This window comes from Sardina pilchardus, chromosome 17, assembly GCF_963854185.1.
Source record: "Sardina pilchardus chromosome 17, fSarPil1.1, whole genome shotgun sequence".
In the NCBI taxonomy this organism is placed as follows: Eukaryota; Metazoa; Chordata; class Actinopteri; order Clupeiformes; family Clupeidae; genus Sardina; species Sardina pilchardus.
In genome coordinates, this window is record NC_085010.1 from 5968910 (window position 1) to 5985692 (window position 16783).

Below are 16783 nucleotides of genomic sequence, written 5' to 3' on the forward strand. Positions count from 1 at the left end.
CTTGTTTTTCGTTTCTGGGAGATCTCGTTATCGTTTTGGATTGTCGGATTTTATAGGCTACTTATTGTATAGGATGAACAAAGTCCATGGATTTGCTATATTAAATCCAGTAGCCTAATAATTAGGCTATGTGCCACGTCCGATTTCGCAAGTGGTGTAGTAGGCCTAGGCTACATTTAAAAATCGACAGCCGTATGTGAGATCCATTTCATGAAGAGCAATTGTCTTGTGCGATCATGCCCCCTCTCCCACACTCGTCTAACCAGTTCACTACATTATAGCCTACCTATATGTGGCACTGAGGACTGCCTCTCCCTCTTCTCTCTCGACAGACACCTGAGCCCGACACTATGTCAATGTAAAAATGTGCGTGAGTGTGCGCTGAACCACGAATTCACATAGGCTATTAACTTTTCTTTTCAGCAGACATCGCAAACATAAAAAAAATCGCAAAATAGAAAATCTTTCATTTTTTAATAAAACGACAACTTTTTTCTTGATGAGTTCCGGAGAGGTTCTTCGAGTGGGTTTCGAACCCCGATCGCTGGCGTACCTTGCACATGCTCCAACCAGTTGCGCCACAGCTCGATTGTTGACACCGTTATACTGTATTCGCGCCATGCACTTGAAACGCCGATCAAAAGTTCTGACATGTTAAACTGACGTTAGTTATTAATTCACCACATGATAAAATGCTGTCATATAGCTTGACGCCCAGCAGCCTATGGTAGTCTATGCCTATCTCTGAATCAACATGAACATGCATACGATACATACGTTGCTAGAAACTTATATTGCGGAGCTAGGCCTCCTAGTCGATGGTTAATCACCCTCACTGCCCTATCGCATATCTGACCATCCATTGTTACAATGTTACAAAATGCGCAATCTTCGCCATGCATGTAGCCTACGGTTATAAGTAAAGTGACAAGCATAGGCATGTATTAAAGAGATTTCTGTTAAATACATATTATTTTCAGTCGTCAAAAGTGGTGGGGACAAAATCTGTGATAACAAGTGCTGGGTACATGTAGGCTACCCAGCGTCGCCGGTTAAAATGAACATGCCTCCGTTTTAAAATAGCCTATACACATTTCTAAGTATTCCTAGCATGTAAATGTAGCCAAAATGTCCATCTTGTCCATCTCTTTCGTCTTCGCCTTGACATTGACAATAATAGCCTATTCACGGAAATGCGGTCTTGTAACCGTAGCCTAATGAATTCATGAATTAATCTAAGGTTGCCTTTCGAGTAGCCTATTTCAGGTTGAATTGAAGGCTATTTCCTTCTGATAGGCCTATAGGTTTCTAAAACCATTTTCATTAATTTCAACAATGGTTTATTGAAACGCCGTTTGATTAATTTCGCCAGTTATCACTTTCATTTTAATGATTAAATGAGACGGATATGCAGAGCATTTCTCTCCCTCTCCATTGACCAAAACGTTGCTCTGGCATCTCTGCTGGACTGACTGAGTTATAGGCTACGTCGAGTGAGAGAGCTGTGAGGTAGGCTGTAAACATTCGAAAACTCTGCAACTGCAATCTAACATGCCGAGCGTCATGTCTCTTTTCTCCGCTTGTCACCAGCGCGGTGTCCTCGGGTTTTTCCATGAGCCGAACCTTCATATTATTAGGGCGGTCTATGTTGCCCCCTTGCGGTTGCAGTTTTCCCGATGCTTCGGGAGTCCCGATGTGCGGGAACGAAAGGAGCATTCTCAACCCGTACCATCTGTATATATATATATGTATAGAGAGAGAGAGAGAGAGAGAGAGATGATACACACACACACACACACACACACACACACACACACACACACACACACACACACACACACGTGTGTATATATATATATATATATCAATCATACATATATATAAGAACCTGTGCTTCAGCTATGAGGGCCGAGGTGCGGTGAAATGGCGTCATCTGGTGGTCATACAATACACCCGCTTTTAGGCCCGAAGTGCAGGAGCACCGTCCTTCATTTGGCAGCGCGCTTTATTTGTTGTGTCATGCTGCCATCTAGTGGTCATGGAATATTTAACACCCATTTCTTACCGTTTTTTAAGCTGCGCCTTGACAATCTGCTTAAAGTCGTTTGGGTGATCCATGTGATAAATTGTGTTTTTTTTTTCATACTTCGTTACTTTATGAATGGTGGTGTATTCTTAAGGTACCATTTTGAATGTCATTACTCTGACATTCAAGAAATAACGGCTGCCATTTTTCGTGACCGAGGGTCAATGGGGAATTACATTGAACATGGGTCACGGATGTAATGTTTTTGTTCTCCCTTAAGTTTCTCCACGTTGCGTCGATAAAATTTCGAAATTCTTGCTGTATTATGTTGGACAAAAATGTAGGTTATTATCAAAGTGAAATGGTTACTGTCATATGTCAGCGGCGTTTGTTTGAGCACATAATTGACGTTTTCCTTCGAAATGGTCAGTCAGAATCAATGGGAGTCAATGGGGAACCGTAATGCTTGTGATAGCGGTGGACCAAGGAAGCTTGTGCCGGATGACGTGACGGCGGTAAGCGCCTCTCCCCTTCACCTTTTTACGCAAAGTGAGTAAAAAGCTCTACTAACTGCACTGGCCTGATTCTACATCATCGCCAATCTAACATGATCTACCTGCATCAACGTAATTGGGAAACAAGTTTTTTGGAAAACATTGTTTGTACGGGCACTGCACTAGTAGATTAGATTAGTCACTATTTCTTGGGTAACTTCCCACTGCTTGGGTAACTTCCCACTGCTTGGAAAACACACCACTTGGATAACTTCACACTGCTTGGGTAACACCACACTGTCTGGCATTAGGTAACCTTCATAGAGTTTTCCACACAAAACAGACCTGTATGACCTAATGCATGACCTCATTTTGTCCTTTCAGGGAAATCTCACAAGTTTCTGCCTTACATTATAATGGGAAGCCTGGCCATCTTTGGAGGCCTTCTCTGTCTCCTGTTACCTGAGACATATGGAAAAGTCCTACCAGAAACCATCACAGAAATGCAGACCATGAAAGGGTAAGAACTCGCATATCTGCTAAAATGCAATAAGGACAACTGATAGTAATTATATAGTCCTAGTCATTATACATATGATTAAAATCACCAGTGTAAAATGTTAAACAGAGATGCTAAGACCCCCCATCATTTGAGTGAATTTAAGAATACAACTGTATATATAACCCCTTTTTTTTAGAGTAATAACCCTGCTGAAAAAAAACCCAGCAAGAAACCAGCTTATGCGGGTAGCTGGTTTTAGCTGGTCTTTGCTGGTTTTCCTCCAGCTATTGCCTATTACAAGCTATTCCTGTGGGCCTACTATTCTAGAATCATTTTATCCTTGGACCCATGGACTGTATGGCTAACTAGGAGAGAGATAGTGGTTGAAACCTGAACTTTCTCACTATTGTATGTAGTGCACTTGTAAAACCATTATTTTTCCTGGATTTCCTAGAAGTACAGATGATTTACCTGCAGTTGACCTTGAAAGGGGTAGTTGCAGGGCTCTGAACCGGTTCAAGGAACGAAAACGAAAATGGGAAATGTGCGGGAAATGAGAATGTTTTTGTCATTGGACATACAATAATGTGCATGAGTGTTAGGATGATTATTATTCAATGTTTGCAGGTGTATGCGTGTTTAATCCTGAATTTTTTGGCCCTTGGCTTGGCATGCTTGACATAATTTGGCCCTTGGGTCAAGCTATTTGGGACCCCCTGGTGGTGTATTAACACACATTATGAAATACAACATTTAACATTTAGTAATATAATATTTTGAAGATGTAGGCTAATACTTCAGATTACAATCATACAGGAAGAACTACCCTCCATCACACACTGCTCTTTTCATGTTCTGCCATGTCCATGTAAGGACCTGGAATCCATAAAAATGATGCACCTAGGAGAGAGATAGTGGTTGGAACCTGAACCTTATGTAGTGTAGTATGTAGTACACTTGTAAAACCATTATTTCTCCTGGATTTCCTAGAAGTATAAGTGATTTACCTGGAGTTGACCTTGTTGTGGACATACTGTAGGTTAGCCAGTCAGTGTGATAATTATCAGTGGCAGGGATGGACTGGCAATCTGTGCGTTCTGGAAAAATCCAGAACGGCCGTCGACTGCCTGGCTTACTGGCTCATCGCTCATGTAGGGCTACAGTGTTATACAACATTATTACATATTATTACATATTATAGAATTATACAATATTATACAATTACTTAAGCTGAAGTTTACAGGCCTGTCCTACACCGTGGAAATAAGGTGACTATACCTTCACATCTACTGTATCTCCCCTGCTTCCTGTCCACAACATTTGGGTCCAATCACAAACTAGTAGTTTATCCAAAAGACATTGGTCATGCTCATGAAAAGGCAGACTGACTTATTGAGGAGTGTCGCTAAAGCTGTAACTTAGGGGAAGCTCTGCAGAGAATTCTACAAGAGTGAAACGAGTGAAAACAAAAAGGACGATGAAATCGTCAAACCTGCATAGTTTCTCTTTAAATGCTCCCAAAGTAAAGCACTTTGAGCTGCATTAACATTTGGATTTAGCTTTTAACATTTAGATATAACTTTAACATTTAGATTTAGATATAGCATTTATATTTAGATGTAGCATTTAGATATCATTTTAACATTTAGATTGAGATGTAACATTAGATTTAACATTTAGATATAACTGTAACATTTAGATTTAACATTTAGATTGAGATATCATTTATATATAATATTTCACATGTTTTTGACAACTACATACAGTATAACATGTTGTTTTACATGAATTTCTGTCTCAAATGTGAGGAAAATGCGCTAAATGTGAGAAAAGTGAGCTAAATGTTGAAAATGTATCAGCTAAAAAATTTTAACAAATTTTTACAATCGGCACCCCATACAGATTTTCCATTTGCAAGTGCACATCTGTTTTCTACAGACACAAAACAGATCTAGGAGTACAAAACAAATTTACAAGACTACAAAACTTTTTTACAATCCACCAAAAGTCATGTGACTTAAACAGCCAATCTCAGCACTGCTTACTGAACAGCCAGTCACCCAATCAGCTCCCTTCGATTGACGTGGAAAGTCAACAGATGTGATCATGCAAGTATCATGGATAGTTTTAGCAGTCTAAAATGCTTCATATTTATAAACGTTGTACTGTACAAGCACTAGTAACGTTAATAGTTTTGATCTAGCTAGCTAACTATGTACATTCCTTGCAAGGGCGGAACAAAATTAAGGCTGTCTCTTGTACAGGTCAAAGGAAGAAATTAAACCTACCACAACTTCGGTGTCGTCCTTCATGACAGAAGCCGCTTTCACACTGCACAGCTAGCCAGCAATTGAAGGGCTTTTAGGCGGCTCGTCCCAAGCGTTCACACTGGAGCCGGCAAGGCGACTGTTCTTTCAAAAGTCAATGCCGAAAATTGCCAAACATCTCCGTCTCTGTCGTCGCTTCAACATTTATTTATTAATTTGGTAAAATGTTGGAAAAAACATCCTGCTTTATCTACCCACTAAGCAAAAACTGGTCCAAAATATCCAGAACCGAACCCCAGAAGACGTCTTCAGACTAGCCAGAATGAAATGTTTTAAGACGTATCTCCTGGACGTTGAATAGATGTGTTGTTCTGGGTGTGATATAGCAGCGCTTGAAGACGTCTGAAAGACTTAATTACACATCCAGAAGACGTCCTCAGAGTAGCCAGAATGGCAGAACGTCTATTTGCAACTAATTTTGGCTGTCTATAGAATGGGGTCAGGCTGGAATATTGTCCCTGTCATTTATGAACTGATTCTGGCTGTCAAATAGACGTCCAGATTATGACCTCGCAGAACGATTATTTGCGACTAATGTTGGTTGTCTATAGACGTCCTGAACCGGGTCAGGCTGGACTATTGGCCCAGTGTTTTTTATCAACTCATTTTGACTGTAAAATAGACGTCCAGATCACAGCCTGGACAGACCACTATTTTTTGGACGTCCATAGACGTTGCTTGCTCAGTGGGTACAGCCAGGATGAATTAGGCTAGACCTTGGCTATGGCTAGCAGCTATGCCTGGTTCAGGTTACACAAACTTGCTCAAATAACCATTGACAACGTCTCATCAGTTTGAAAGTGCATTTATTGACTTGTTTGAAGTGCATTTATTGACTCTTCTGAGTTTAGAAATTCACATGTGCTGTGCTTCACTACCATCCATTCAGTATAGCATCCATAGACCACTAGGTTGCAGTCAGCCTACCTCCACCATCCAGCTGCAGAGTGAAGCGGCACCTAACAGAATTAGAATTAAAAAGATGTTGATAGAGCAATATGTTCAACTGAAACGGAAGGCTACTTACAAGTGAAACTGTAAATCATACACATTTAATAAAGTGTATGTAACCCAGGTTTACAAACTAACCTATAAGAGCCTAAAAGTAATGTAAATAACATTGTTTAGTGTATTTACTTATGTTTCATTGAAAAGAGAGAAATTATCATACCAGAAAATATGTAAAGTAAATTAAGTTTGATTAAGTAGTGAATAAAAGACAGAAGACTAGCTTTAAAATAGTAAAGCTTTATTGAATAGAAATAATGTTAGAGCGCCCTCTACTGGGTGTAATGACAGGAAGAAGGAAATCGAAACTTAACTAGAAATTCGAGAGAGATCCGAGGGAAGAAAGAGAACGGAGACAGAGAAAAGAGACGCGGAGAAAACGATACAGTTAGAACATTTAAAAGAAACTTTAGACGACCAAACTACTCGGTTACAGTTAGTTTAAGGTCAAGACTTTGTTTTATACTTTTAAATACAGTTTGAGTTTGAGCAGAAACGTGCTGTCTGAAGCTACAGCTTTTATGTTTTTTCCCTGTTTGAATGCTAGCTCCTGAGTTTAGCCTGCGTTATTACTGACTAGCAGCATTGAACCCGCGCTATTTCTGTTGAGTGATATCAGTTTTCATAACGTCAGTTATCAGAAAAGACTTTTCTTGAAGATTTCCTGTCGCAGTTTGATTCAAAGATACAAACTTTGATTGCTTTAAAACGAATGCTTTATTGGACATGGAGAACACGTGTAATGACCACGAGAACAAGATGGCGAGCCTACCCAACAACGATACAAGATGGATTCTCCACACCGAGGATTAACCCGACTGGAAGCGTAACGTTTACATTCCCCTTTTCAGTTTCTACATTCTACGATAACACTTTTCAGTTTCTGGATTGAGAAAGAAAAGCCTGTGATAGAAAAACGAACCTAACGAACTGATAACTTGATTGATACTTGATGCAGAGAGATTGCTTTGTTAACCCTTTGGGCGCCGGGTTTTATTTTGAAAAATACTAGATTTTGATATCTAAATTTCAGAATGCTCTGGCTGGAAAGTGGTTAGAGATGGAGAAAAAGTGTAAATGAGACAAATGTTAGGAATAACCTAAAGTTTATGTTGAGAATAAATTTGCTCATCTAATTTGCATATTATGACGTCATAGGGCGGCGGCCATATTGGATTTTGTCATTTTCAGGAAATACCTGATATTTTGAAAGAGAGTTGAACTTATTTCATCAAATTCAACCTCTCAATCTATTTGTTATGCTGTCCACATATGAAATGAACAGGAAAAAGTAAAGTGTAAGCCAACAGTGGTAAACTAGAACTATTACTATACCACAACACTCAAACACAAAAACGGAAAAAGAAGTCTTTTCTCTCTCTCTCTCTCCACCACCACCCCATCTATTGGAGGACATTTTTATTTTCTTTTTTCTTCTGTTCTTCACTATTATTATCATTATAATCATTATAATCATTATAATATGATAATAATAATAACAGTAACTATTTTTTAGCTGCAGAGGCCTAATCAGTGCCCATCTATCCACATAAACATTTGTAGTATAGAGTGTGCAACATGTAATTGCAAAGTAAAGCACAGAGACAATAAGAGCAATATTGAGGTGCCCTTAGAACTATTGCCAAACTGCAAAACTCATGTAAGCAGTAAAACAGGTCAATGATTGGGCGCACCTTGAACAGCCTATCATAACCTGGCTGGCCCCTCTCGACAGAGTCATCATTATAGGCAAAGTGGGAAAAAAGACAGAATGATTTCAAATTTGTTCCTACACATCACTTACACTTACACACATCAAGCCTCTCCCACGCCCACCTCTCCTATTCATGGGTTTCATCAGGTCCCTTTCCACAGGTGTAGTAATCAAGCACCATGCAGTCTGCATTGATAATCAGTGCTTGATTTTATACACCTGTGGAAAGGGACCTGATGAAACCCATGAATTGACACCGCGACCGCGAGTGGCTCTGCCTCTGCTTACATTTAGCAACGGGTTGTGACTCTGGGAGCAGAGATGAACTCGTGTGTGTGTTGTGCTTTGGTAAACACTGCCGGGCACGGAGGCACTGTGACCGGCGTGGTAAAACGAGTGAACACTAACGCTGGTCCCTGCGCTATTCTCACCACTCCTGCCACGTCTAACATCCATGAATACTCTCATCTATGTTGGGCAAAAAGTCGTGTGTGTGTGTGGGTGTGTGTTTGTGCGTCTGTCTGTGTTTGTGCTTGTGCATTTGCCTCGCGTTGCCTAGCATCTCCACGTTGCGCAACGTGGCTATCAGGCTTCCTAAACGACCGACCGTCATCTCCCAAAGTCAGATATTCTCCTTCAGAATCAGAATCGGCGAAACACTTCGCCCATGTCTCCCCCTGTGATCACCACTAGAGCTGGGAGCGGAGATGAACTCGTGTGTGTTATGCTTCGTAAACACTGCCGCGCATGGAGGCACTGTGGCCGGCGTGGTAAAACGAGTGAACACTAACGCGGGTCCCTGCGCTATTCTCAACACTCCTGCCACGTCTAACACATCCGTGAATCCTCTCATCTCTGTTGGGCAAAGGGTCGTGTGCGTGTGTGTGTGTGTGTCTGTGCTTGTGCTTGTGCATTTTCCTCGCTTGGCCAAGCATCTCCACGCTGCGTCTTTAGATACTAGGCAAAGACGCAACGTGGCCATCAGGCTTGCTAAACGACCGACCGTCATCTCCCAAAGTCAAATATTCTCCTTCAGAATCAGCGAAACACTTTGCCCACGTCTCCCATGTGATCAGCACTAGAGCTGGGAGCAGAGATGAACTCGTGTGTGCGCTGTGCTTAGTGAACACGGCCGCGCATGGAGGCACTGTGGCCGTAATGGAAGCTTAGAACGAGTGAACACTAACACATGGTCCCTGCGCTATTCTCACCACTACTGCACGTCTAACACATCCATGAATACTCTCATCTATGTTGGGCAAAGGGTCGTGTGTGTATGTGTGTGTGTCTGTGTTTGTGTTTGAGCATTTTCCTCGCTTTGCCCAGCATCTCCACAGGTTGTCTTTGCCTAGTAAATTTCAAGTGGCTATCAGGCTTGCTAAACGACCGACCGTCATCTCCCAAAGTCAGATTATCTCCTTCAGACTCAGAATCAGCGAAAAGGAGACCTATCACGTCAGTACATGTAAACTTTTTGCTTGTCATCTCGTTTAAAATCGTGCTAAATCCAGTAATACCGCTTCAGCTAACTAGCTCCGTGGCTAACTATCTCCGGTTTCTCATCAACAAGTTTGAGTGGGATTTCCTCGAACATTTTGCATTGAAACATGACGTCATTGTGCTCTCGGGTCGAAGTATGGGATGTCTGCCAACTAGTGGTGGGGAGTATATATGAGATTTAGCACTCTACTCGGAGAAAACCGCTGTTTTATTCAGTAAAGCGTGATGTCGCAATGTGGCGACTTTGGCGCCTAAAGGGTTAATGTGTGAACTTGATATTGTAGCCTATTAGCTACTGATGTTTTTTGTTGATGCTACACATTTTCTATGTGGGTTTAAATGTGATATGGTTTGATGTTTGAACTAAAGGTTAAATCATTTGAAATAGGCTACTTGAACTTAAACGTAGAAGTTTAATAGATAATTTAGCTTACAGTAAAATAGTCAATTAGTTTACTACAAAATAAGAGAATAACTTAAAGATAAATACATAAGTTCTTTAAATAGGAATAAAACTAGGAATAAATAGAACATAACTAGGAATTCAAATAGAGTTAAAGTGGATTTAAGTTACTGCGTGAATTTAAACTGAAACAGAAAGATTGTGATTTATGATATCTTTATTCAATGTGTGTCTTTTGAGTTATTTGTATATATGTGTAGGCCTATATAATTATCTTTTCACTAAAATCTAAAACTTGATTCAACAGTGTGTGTCTGTGTTTACTCCCTCCTGAAAAGAACCCTAGATCTTCTGATGGCCCAGATCTGATATGTTGTGTGACCATAAGTTGCACATTTAATGTAAACAAGTGTTACATGTAACTTACTGATAACTAAGGCAAGCCTAATTATAAATGAGACATGTAACGTTAACCTAGCATTATGATGAACAGCCATTACTAACATAAAACATTAATTTGACAAGTAGCCTAGCTAGTTAGCATAATGTTACTTATCATATGTTGGCCCAACAAGCACAAAATGAGTTTGTAAGTTAGACAGTACGATGTACATAGACTGTGAACATGCCAGAATTTAATTTTGTACAATTTCACAATGAGACATTAACATTAGATAAAGAAATGCCTGCTTACCCCATATGGAAAAGATATAGAAAAAAACTTTTATGCCAGCAATGTGTTTTATATACAAAACAGGTTACACAGATTTAGCAAGGATCTTATAATGATTTCACTGTCATATAAAAACCTGATAGATTTTTATATGACAGTGAAACCATTATAAGATCCTTGCTAAATCTGTGTAACCTGAAACATATAAAACATTGTAACCTGTAAGGACGGTATATGACGTTGTATGAGGAAAATGAGAAAGGGGCCACTTTCAAGAGTAAATCATACAAGTTTTGTATATAAAACACATTGCTGGCATATAATTTTTTTCTATATCTTTTCCATATGGGACCATTTAGGTGAGGGAGCAGTGAACTTGACAGAGAGTTGCTTTGAGTGTTATGAGAATTAAGGAAGCGAGCTGATTGGCTGACTGGCTGTTCAGTAAGCAGTGCTGTGATTGGCTGTTTAGGTCACATGACTCTTGTAAAAAAGTTTTGTATAGTACTCTTGTAAATAGTTTCGTACCCATAGATCTGTTTTGTGTCTGTAGAAAACAGATGCGCACTTGCAAATGGAAAATCTGTGCGTTCAAAAATCATTCGCAAACTCACAAAACTTTTTCCCACTCAGTGACAAAACGGATTTGCAGATGTACAAATAATTTTTAGATGCGCAAAAAAAAAGAGTACTACAAAATATTTTTGCATGTACACAAAACATTTTTACGAGCTCAAAATATGAGGCCGAGGTCTGCGTTCTCAAAGTGCTTTTGTTTTTATTACTTTGACATATTAACCAGAGGAGTTATGCTATAAAATGTCCTTTTCAAATAAATAAATCCTCCTTTTCAATGGCACGTGTTCCTTCTACTTACGATTAGCTTCAGGGTATTCCTGATTGTAACAGTAGCATTAAACCTGGCTGAAGAACAAACACGTCTGCTTCTTTTTGGCCAAGATTCCTATCCCTATCATGACAGTGACATTATTGTTGTTACTATTAATAATTACTTTTGGCAATAGGCTACTATCAAATTCTGAAATTAATTATTATTTACCGGAAATAAAGGCTATTTTAAAAATAAATAAATAAGTCCGAGGAGAAGTGAACATCAGTTGAGCAGCCGCGAGTCGCACGAGAGGAGGCAAAGAGCTGCATGTGGCTCGCGAGCCGCGGGGTTGGCCACCCTTGCGATAGGCCATATCTACCCGACACACTCGGTAACTTATCAACCAGACTGGCAGCAACTGTTGTAAAAAGGTATTAAAATGGTAAGCAACCTGTTGTTTGTCAAAAATCATCTGATCCTCAATAACTAATCCAATATTACCAGACTTAGATTTTGATTTTCCCTTGGAGCCCATATCAGTGAGGACTCTCCAAAGCTTTTTGGGCTGATGTGAGTTTGCAGTAATGGCCTCAGCGAAAAATTCAGACTTTGCGCTATACCTGAACGAAAGTATATGTACAGTATTTATCATAATCACATGATAAGGTTGACCTCTTAAACTTTCTGAACCATTTATCACGTTGTCTAATATGAGATCCAGAATGTCAAAAGTCATCTTCTGCACTTCTCTGTTTAACTCTAGTTTCCGTCATTGGTGCTACACTATCAAGAGCAGCCATAAAGTGCTGTTTGAACAAACTCCAAGCCCCATCAACATCATTGCTTCCTAACCATCTGACCAATCCCACCCTGAAAGCCTTTCTTCAGCTGTGTAATGTTTAGTACATCTGTATCTAATTGAACTTTGGTTACCAGTCTTCAATAGTGATTTAGATACTGTACCTTGTGTGCGCAAAAAGTGACACTATGATCACTCAAAGCAATATCAAGGACCCCTGATTCTGAGAGACTAATATTAAGTCCTCCCTTCCAAAAGGGTCTGGACAAGTTTCTTTGGCTCATGACTTCTAGCAGGGGCGTAACTAGCAGTGAATTATATGTAAATTACTCTTACCAAATTATATCAGAAATGCAGCAATCTGGTTTTAAAAAAAAAAGGTTTTAGATGCAGTTGTTTATTTAGTTTCAAAGAAATACACACCCATGCGATTGTGTGTCAATGGCCCTTTTTGGCCAGAAGGGCATACAGTGTGTGTGTCTGTGTGTGTCTGTGTGTGTGTCTGTGTGTCTGTGTATAAATAACAGTATTGTAACACATCTCTGTTGCCAAGTCACATGAAGAAAAACAGGTGTCTGAAAATATAGGCCCAAAACAAGCAACTCAAGACCAAATTTCTGTTGAATTTCTGGGATCATGTCAGGGGAGCCTACAGTTACAGTCAGAGTCGAGGCAGAGCTATAGATTAAAATGCCCTGTGTGTACATGTAGGCGTTGCCTGCATTCTACGTAGAATCAAACAATATGAAGCAAGCCCAAAAGAAGCTACCGCACAAAAAACACAACCCCAAACCAAAAGAAGCACAAAAAACACACCCCAAAACATAGTGGACTGTGGCAACACTGCCTGCAAATTCCAAATTTGCCAACAGTTCGTATGTATTCCCAGGCTAGATGACAGCAAATTAATCAATTAACCACAGGTAGGGCCTACTGAACTTATGGGCTTAGAGTGACATGGTTACAACTTCTGGCAAGTAACAGCACTGCCTTTACCTAAATGTTATGAAATAGACAGTAGTATACTTTTATAATATCCAAAATGTTTCAGTAAATAACATTATACATCGTCTGACAATGTACGCAAACCATTCCATGTTCTATCAAATTCCAGTATACATGCATAGGCTACTTGGCTATCCAGGCTATCCAGTTATCCTCTTCAAAGTGAACACGCATACAATAACAAAGGCTACACTGAGTTACTTTCATGAAACATTGACAACACTGTCAAAGATCAAATACTTCGAATACTACAGTATATTACCCTTGTTGTTGGGGCACTGCACAGAACATTGACAGTGGATGAGTGGAAACTTCTGTCATTTGCATTTATCATGTTTAAAATCGAACACCAGGCACAACTGATGCCTTCACCAAAGGGGAAATTATAATAAAAGAGAGAGATGTTGAATTTTAAAGTCTATAACACTGGTTTAGCTCTTCATTGATACACTCATCTGCCAAAATAATTTTCAAAATATGTTCATAGCAAAACATGATTATTTTTTTTTTACAGTGTAAATCAATCTCTTGCATTGTGTTGCAATCAGTTTTCTTTGTTCTGCAGATTGAAGAGAAACAAGGCCCCTAATCCGGACATTGGACACCACCAGTATGTGCAAAAAGAAGCAAAGTTTTAGTCAGAAATGTACTAATTTATTGACAAGTTCTGGTTCTATCTACAAGGATTTTCTTCATTAACAATGAGGGGTCTTTGTTTCTTTGAATATAGTTCCTTCCTGATACTTTGCCCATTAGAGGAAACAATGTCTAAAGTAGCTATCTAGATGACTTTGTATGTGTATGAAATGTATTGGATGAAATCTATGTATATTTGTGATAGATTGGCGAGTTTGCAATGTTCAGTCTTTACCTCTGTGGATGTTTGTTTTTGTATGGTGAAACGTATGGTCAATGTGAAGTGTGGTGTTTTGGTAAAAAGATAGAAGGCTGTATGCAATGCAGATCTGTTTTGTACAAAGATGTACAACCTCAAATCAGAAAAAAGTTGGGACATTGTGTAAGAAGAGACTGAAAACAGAATGTAATAATTAGCAAATCTCGCAAACTCATATAGCTGCATGAAGGACACAAATAACATATGAAATGTTGGCCACAAGAGATCAGTCACAGGCCACTAGTGCTCTAAAATCATGGGCCAGCAGCCTTGGGCTTATAGATATTTGGCGTGTAGTCAATCCCACTTGTAAGGATTTTTCCTTTTTTTCAGGTAGACACAAAACCTTCTCTATGATTGATTTTCTTTTTGCCTCTGCTCACCTATTTCATTCCATTGAGAAAGCAGTGCTACTTCCTATAGCGTTATCTTATCATAAAGGGGTCCTTTGCTCTACCTCCCTTGATAGGCTATCTCAACGTGCTGCTAGATGGCGTCTCTACACATCTTTGCTGAGAGACGAATCCTACATCACTCAATTTATTGCTGAATTTCAGATATTTGTAGATCTTAAAATGTTGGCTCTGTGGATGACCCAGGGATATTGTGGGATGCTTTGAAAAGGCTTCAATAGGAGCAATGCTATTTTATATTGTTCTAATAAACTTAAGGCTAAGTCCCTTCAACCTCAAAATCTTGAAACTGAATTTACCAGATTAGACTCACTACTGCAAACGAACTTCACTGATGAAATAGCTCTGGAACGATCTTTGGTCAAGAAAGAAATAACAAATAGAAAGAAGTCTGAATTCCTAATTCATAGGACACGTCAGCGCTATTACTTCCATGCCGCCAGACCTACAGTAGTCACTCACTTGCCATGAGAATTAGGGCCAGTGATCAGTTTGCAGATATATCTGCCATTAAGTCTACAGATGGCACCATCAGGACTGATCCTGATTCAGAAGTTTCTTTGGACCAAACTCACTGTACCAGGTGGTTAAATCGGTTAGACCTGCCTCAGTTGTCAGCAGAAGAATCAGCTGACTTAGATAAGATGTTTACTTTAGAAGAGCTAAAGATGGCGGTGCAGAGTATGCAAAGGGGGAAATCACCAGGCTTGGATGGTATTCCCACTGAGTTCTATGCCACTTTCTGGGAACAACTGGGTCCCTTCCTTTTTGACATGATTAACTTCTCCGTTGAGAAGGGAATTTCTCAAGGGATGTTAATACGGCCTTGATCTCTTTGCTCTTGAAAAAAGATAAGGATCCATCAGAATGCTCAAACTACCGTCCTTTAAGCCTTTTAAACTCTGATTTAAAAATCTTTGCAAAACTCATAGCCCGCCGTCTGGAGTGGTATATGTCTAAACTTGTCAATCCTGACCAAACGGGGTTGCAATACTCATCATCACCTCTCATTCTTTGCAGACGATGTTATGGTTTTCTTAGAAAACTCTTCTCAGTCCCTCAGTCCATTCCCCACCTTCTGTCTATTTGTGAAGAGTATGGTAGAATATCAGGTTTTAGAATCAACTGGTCAAAATCTGCGCTACTACTGTACATTTAAATGATTCCGCTAACAATTCAAACATTTCTGCTGGCATTCCAATTGTTAAACAATATCTAGGCATTGAGAGTTTCCCTTCCTTTTTTTGTAATTCACTGTTTATTGTTTTTTCACAAATACATGAGACAAAGACAAACACTGAACGTCCACAAGTGAACAGGAAGGACTACAGGCAGATACTGACTAACAAAGATATACACTATACAGTATAAAAGTGAGTGTAACTATACACAACTGTACATCACTGAATGTTAGAATATCATCATACACAAAAGGAGAAAAGGGGAGAAAAATAAATAAAAAGAAACAGAAAAACAAACCACCAGCTTACTGTATTGTATCTAAATAAGGCCCCGATATTTTCATATAGACGTCCTCCTTATCTATCATTCTATAGCACAACCTCTCATAAGAGGCAATCTTGGACATCTCATTAAACCATTCCACCGTTGATATAGCTACTCGTGTTTTCCAATGGCGTAATATTATCCTGCATCCAACTAATACAGCTGTTCGGCACCATGAGGATTGATGGGCATTTAACCCACTCCCCTGTGGTACCACACCCAAGAGACAGAATAACGATGGCGCACCAGAGCAGTGGACAGCAACTTATTGATAAAATCTCAGATCATAGGGGATCTATTATGGGGCAAGAGTATAACATTATGTAAAAGAGCGCCGCACTCAGTGTTGCACCTCCAACACACATCTGAGTTTCTAACCGTTCCATTTTTGATGGGGTCCAATAAATCCTATTGATAATTTTATAACGCATCAACTCTGTCTGCATTTCTCTCGAAACTTTGTACCATGACTTGATTACTTGTTCCCACGTTTCGTCTGGTATACTCTCTCCCATATCCCTCTCCCAGCATCTTTTTAAGCCCCCAAAACTAGCAGGCTGAGATTCCCTTAAAATACTGTAAAAGCCTGACGCTTTCCTTAAAACAACCTTTTCTTGTTCCAATGTGGTTTGTAATTCAGTAGCTGGTGCCAGTGGTGATAGTCTGATATGTGACAGAATACAGCT

General features: G+C 39.6%; 1 protein-coding gene across 1 annotated transcript in view; it reads left to right on the top strand.

Moving 5' to 3' along the window:
- LOC134062461 (organic cation/carnitine transporter 2-like) overlaps nt 1-16523 on the top strand; it is a 44210-nt gene extending 27687 nt beyond the window's left edge. The window contains exons 9-10 of the mRNA XM_062518473.1: nt 2905-3040; nt 13849-16523. Of these exons, the coding sequence (XP_062374457.1) occupies nt 2905-3040; nt 13849-13921 (209 nt within the window). The 3' untranslated portion in view covers nt 13922-16523. The remainder of the gene's footprint in view (nt 1-2904; nt 3041-13848) is intronic.
- Nucleotides 16524-16783: the final 260 nt, after the last annotated feature.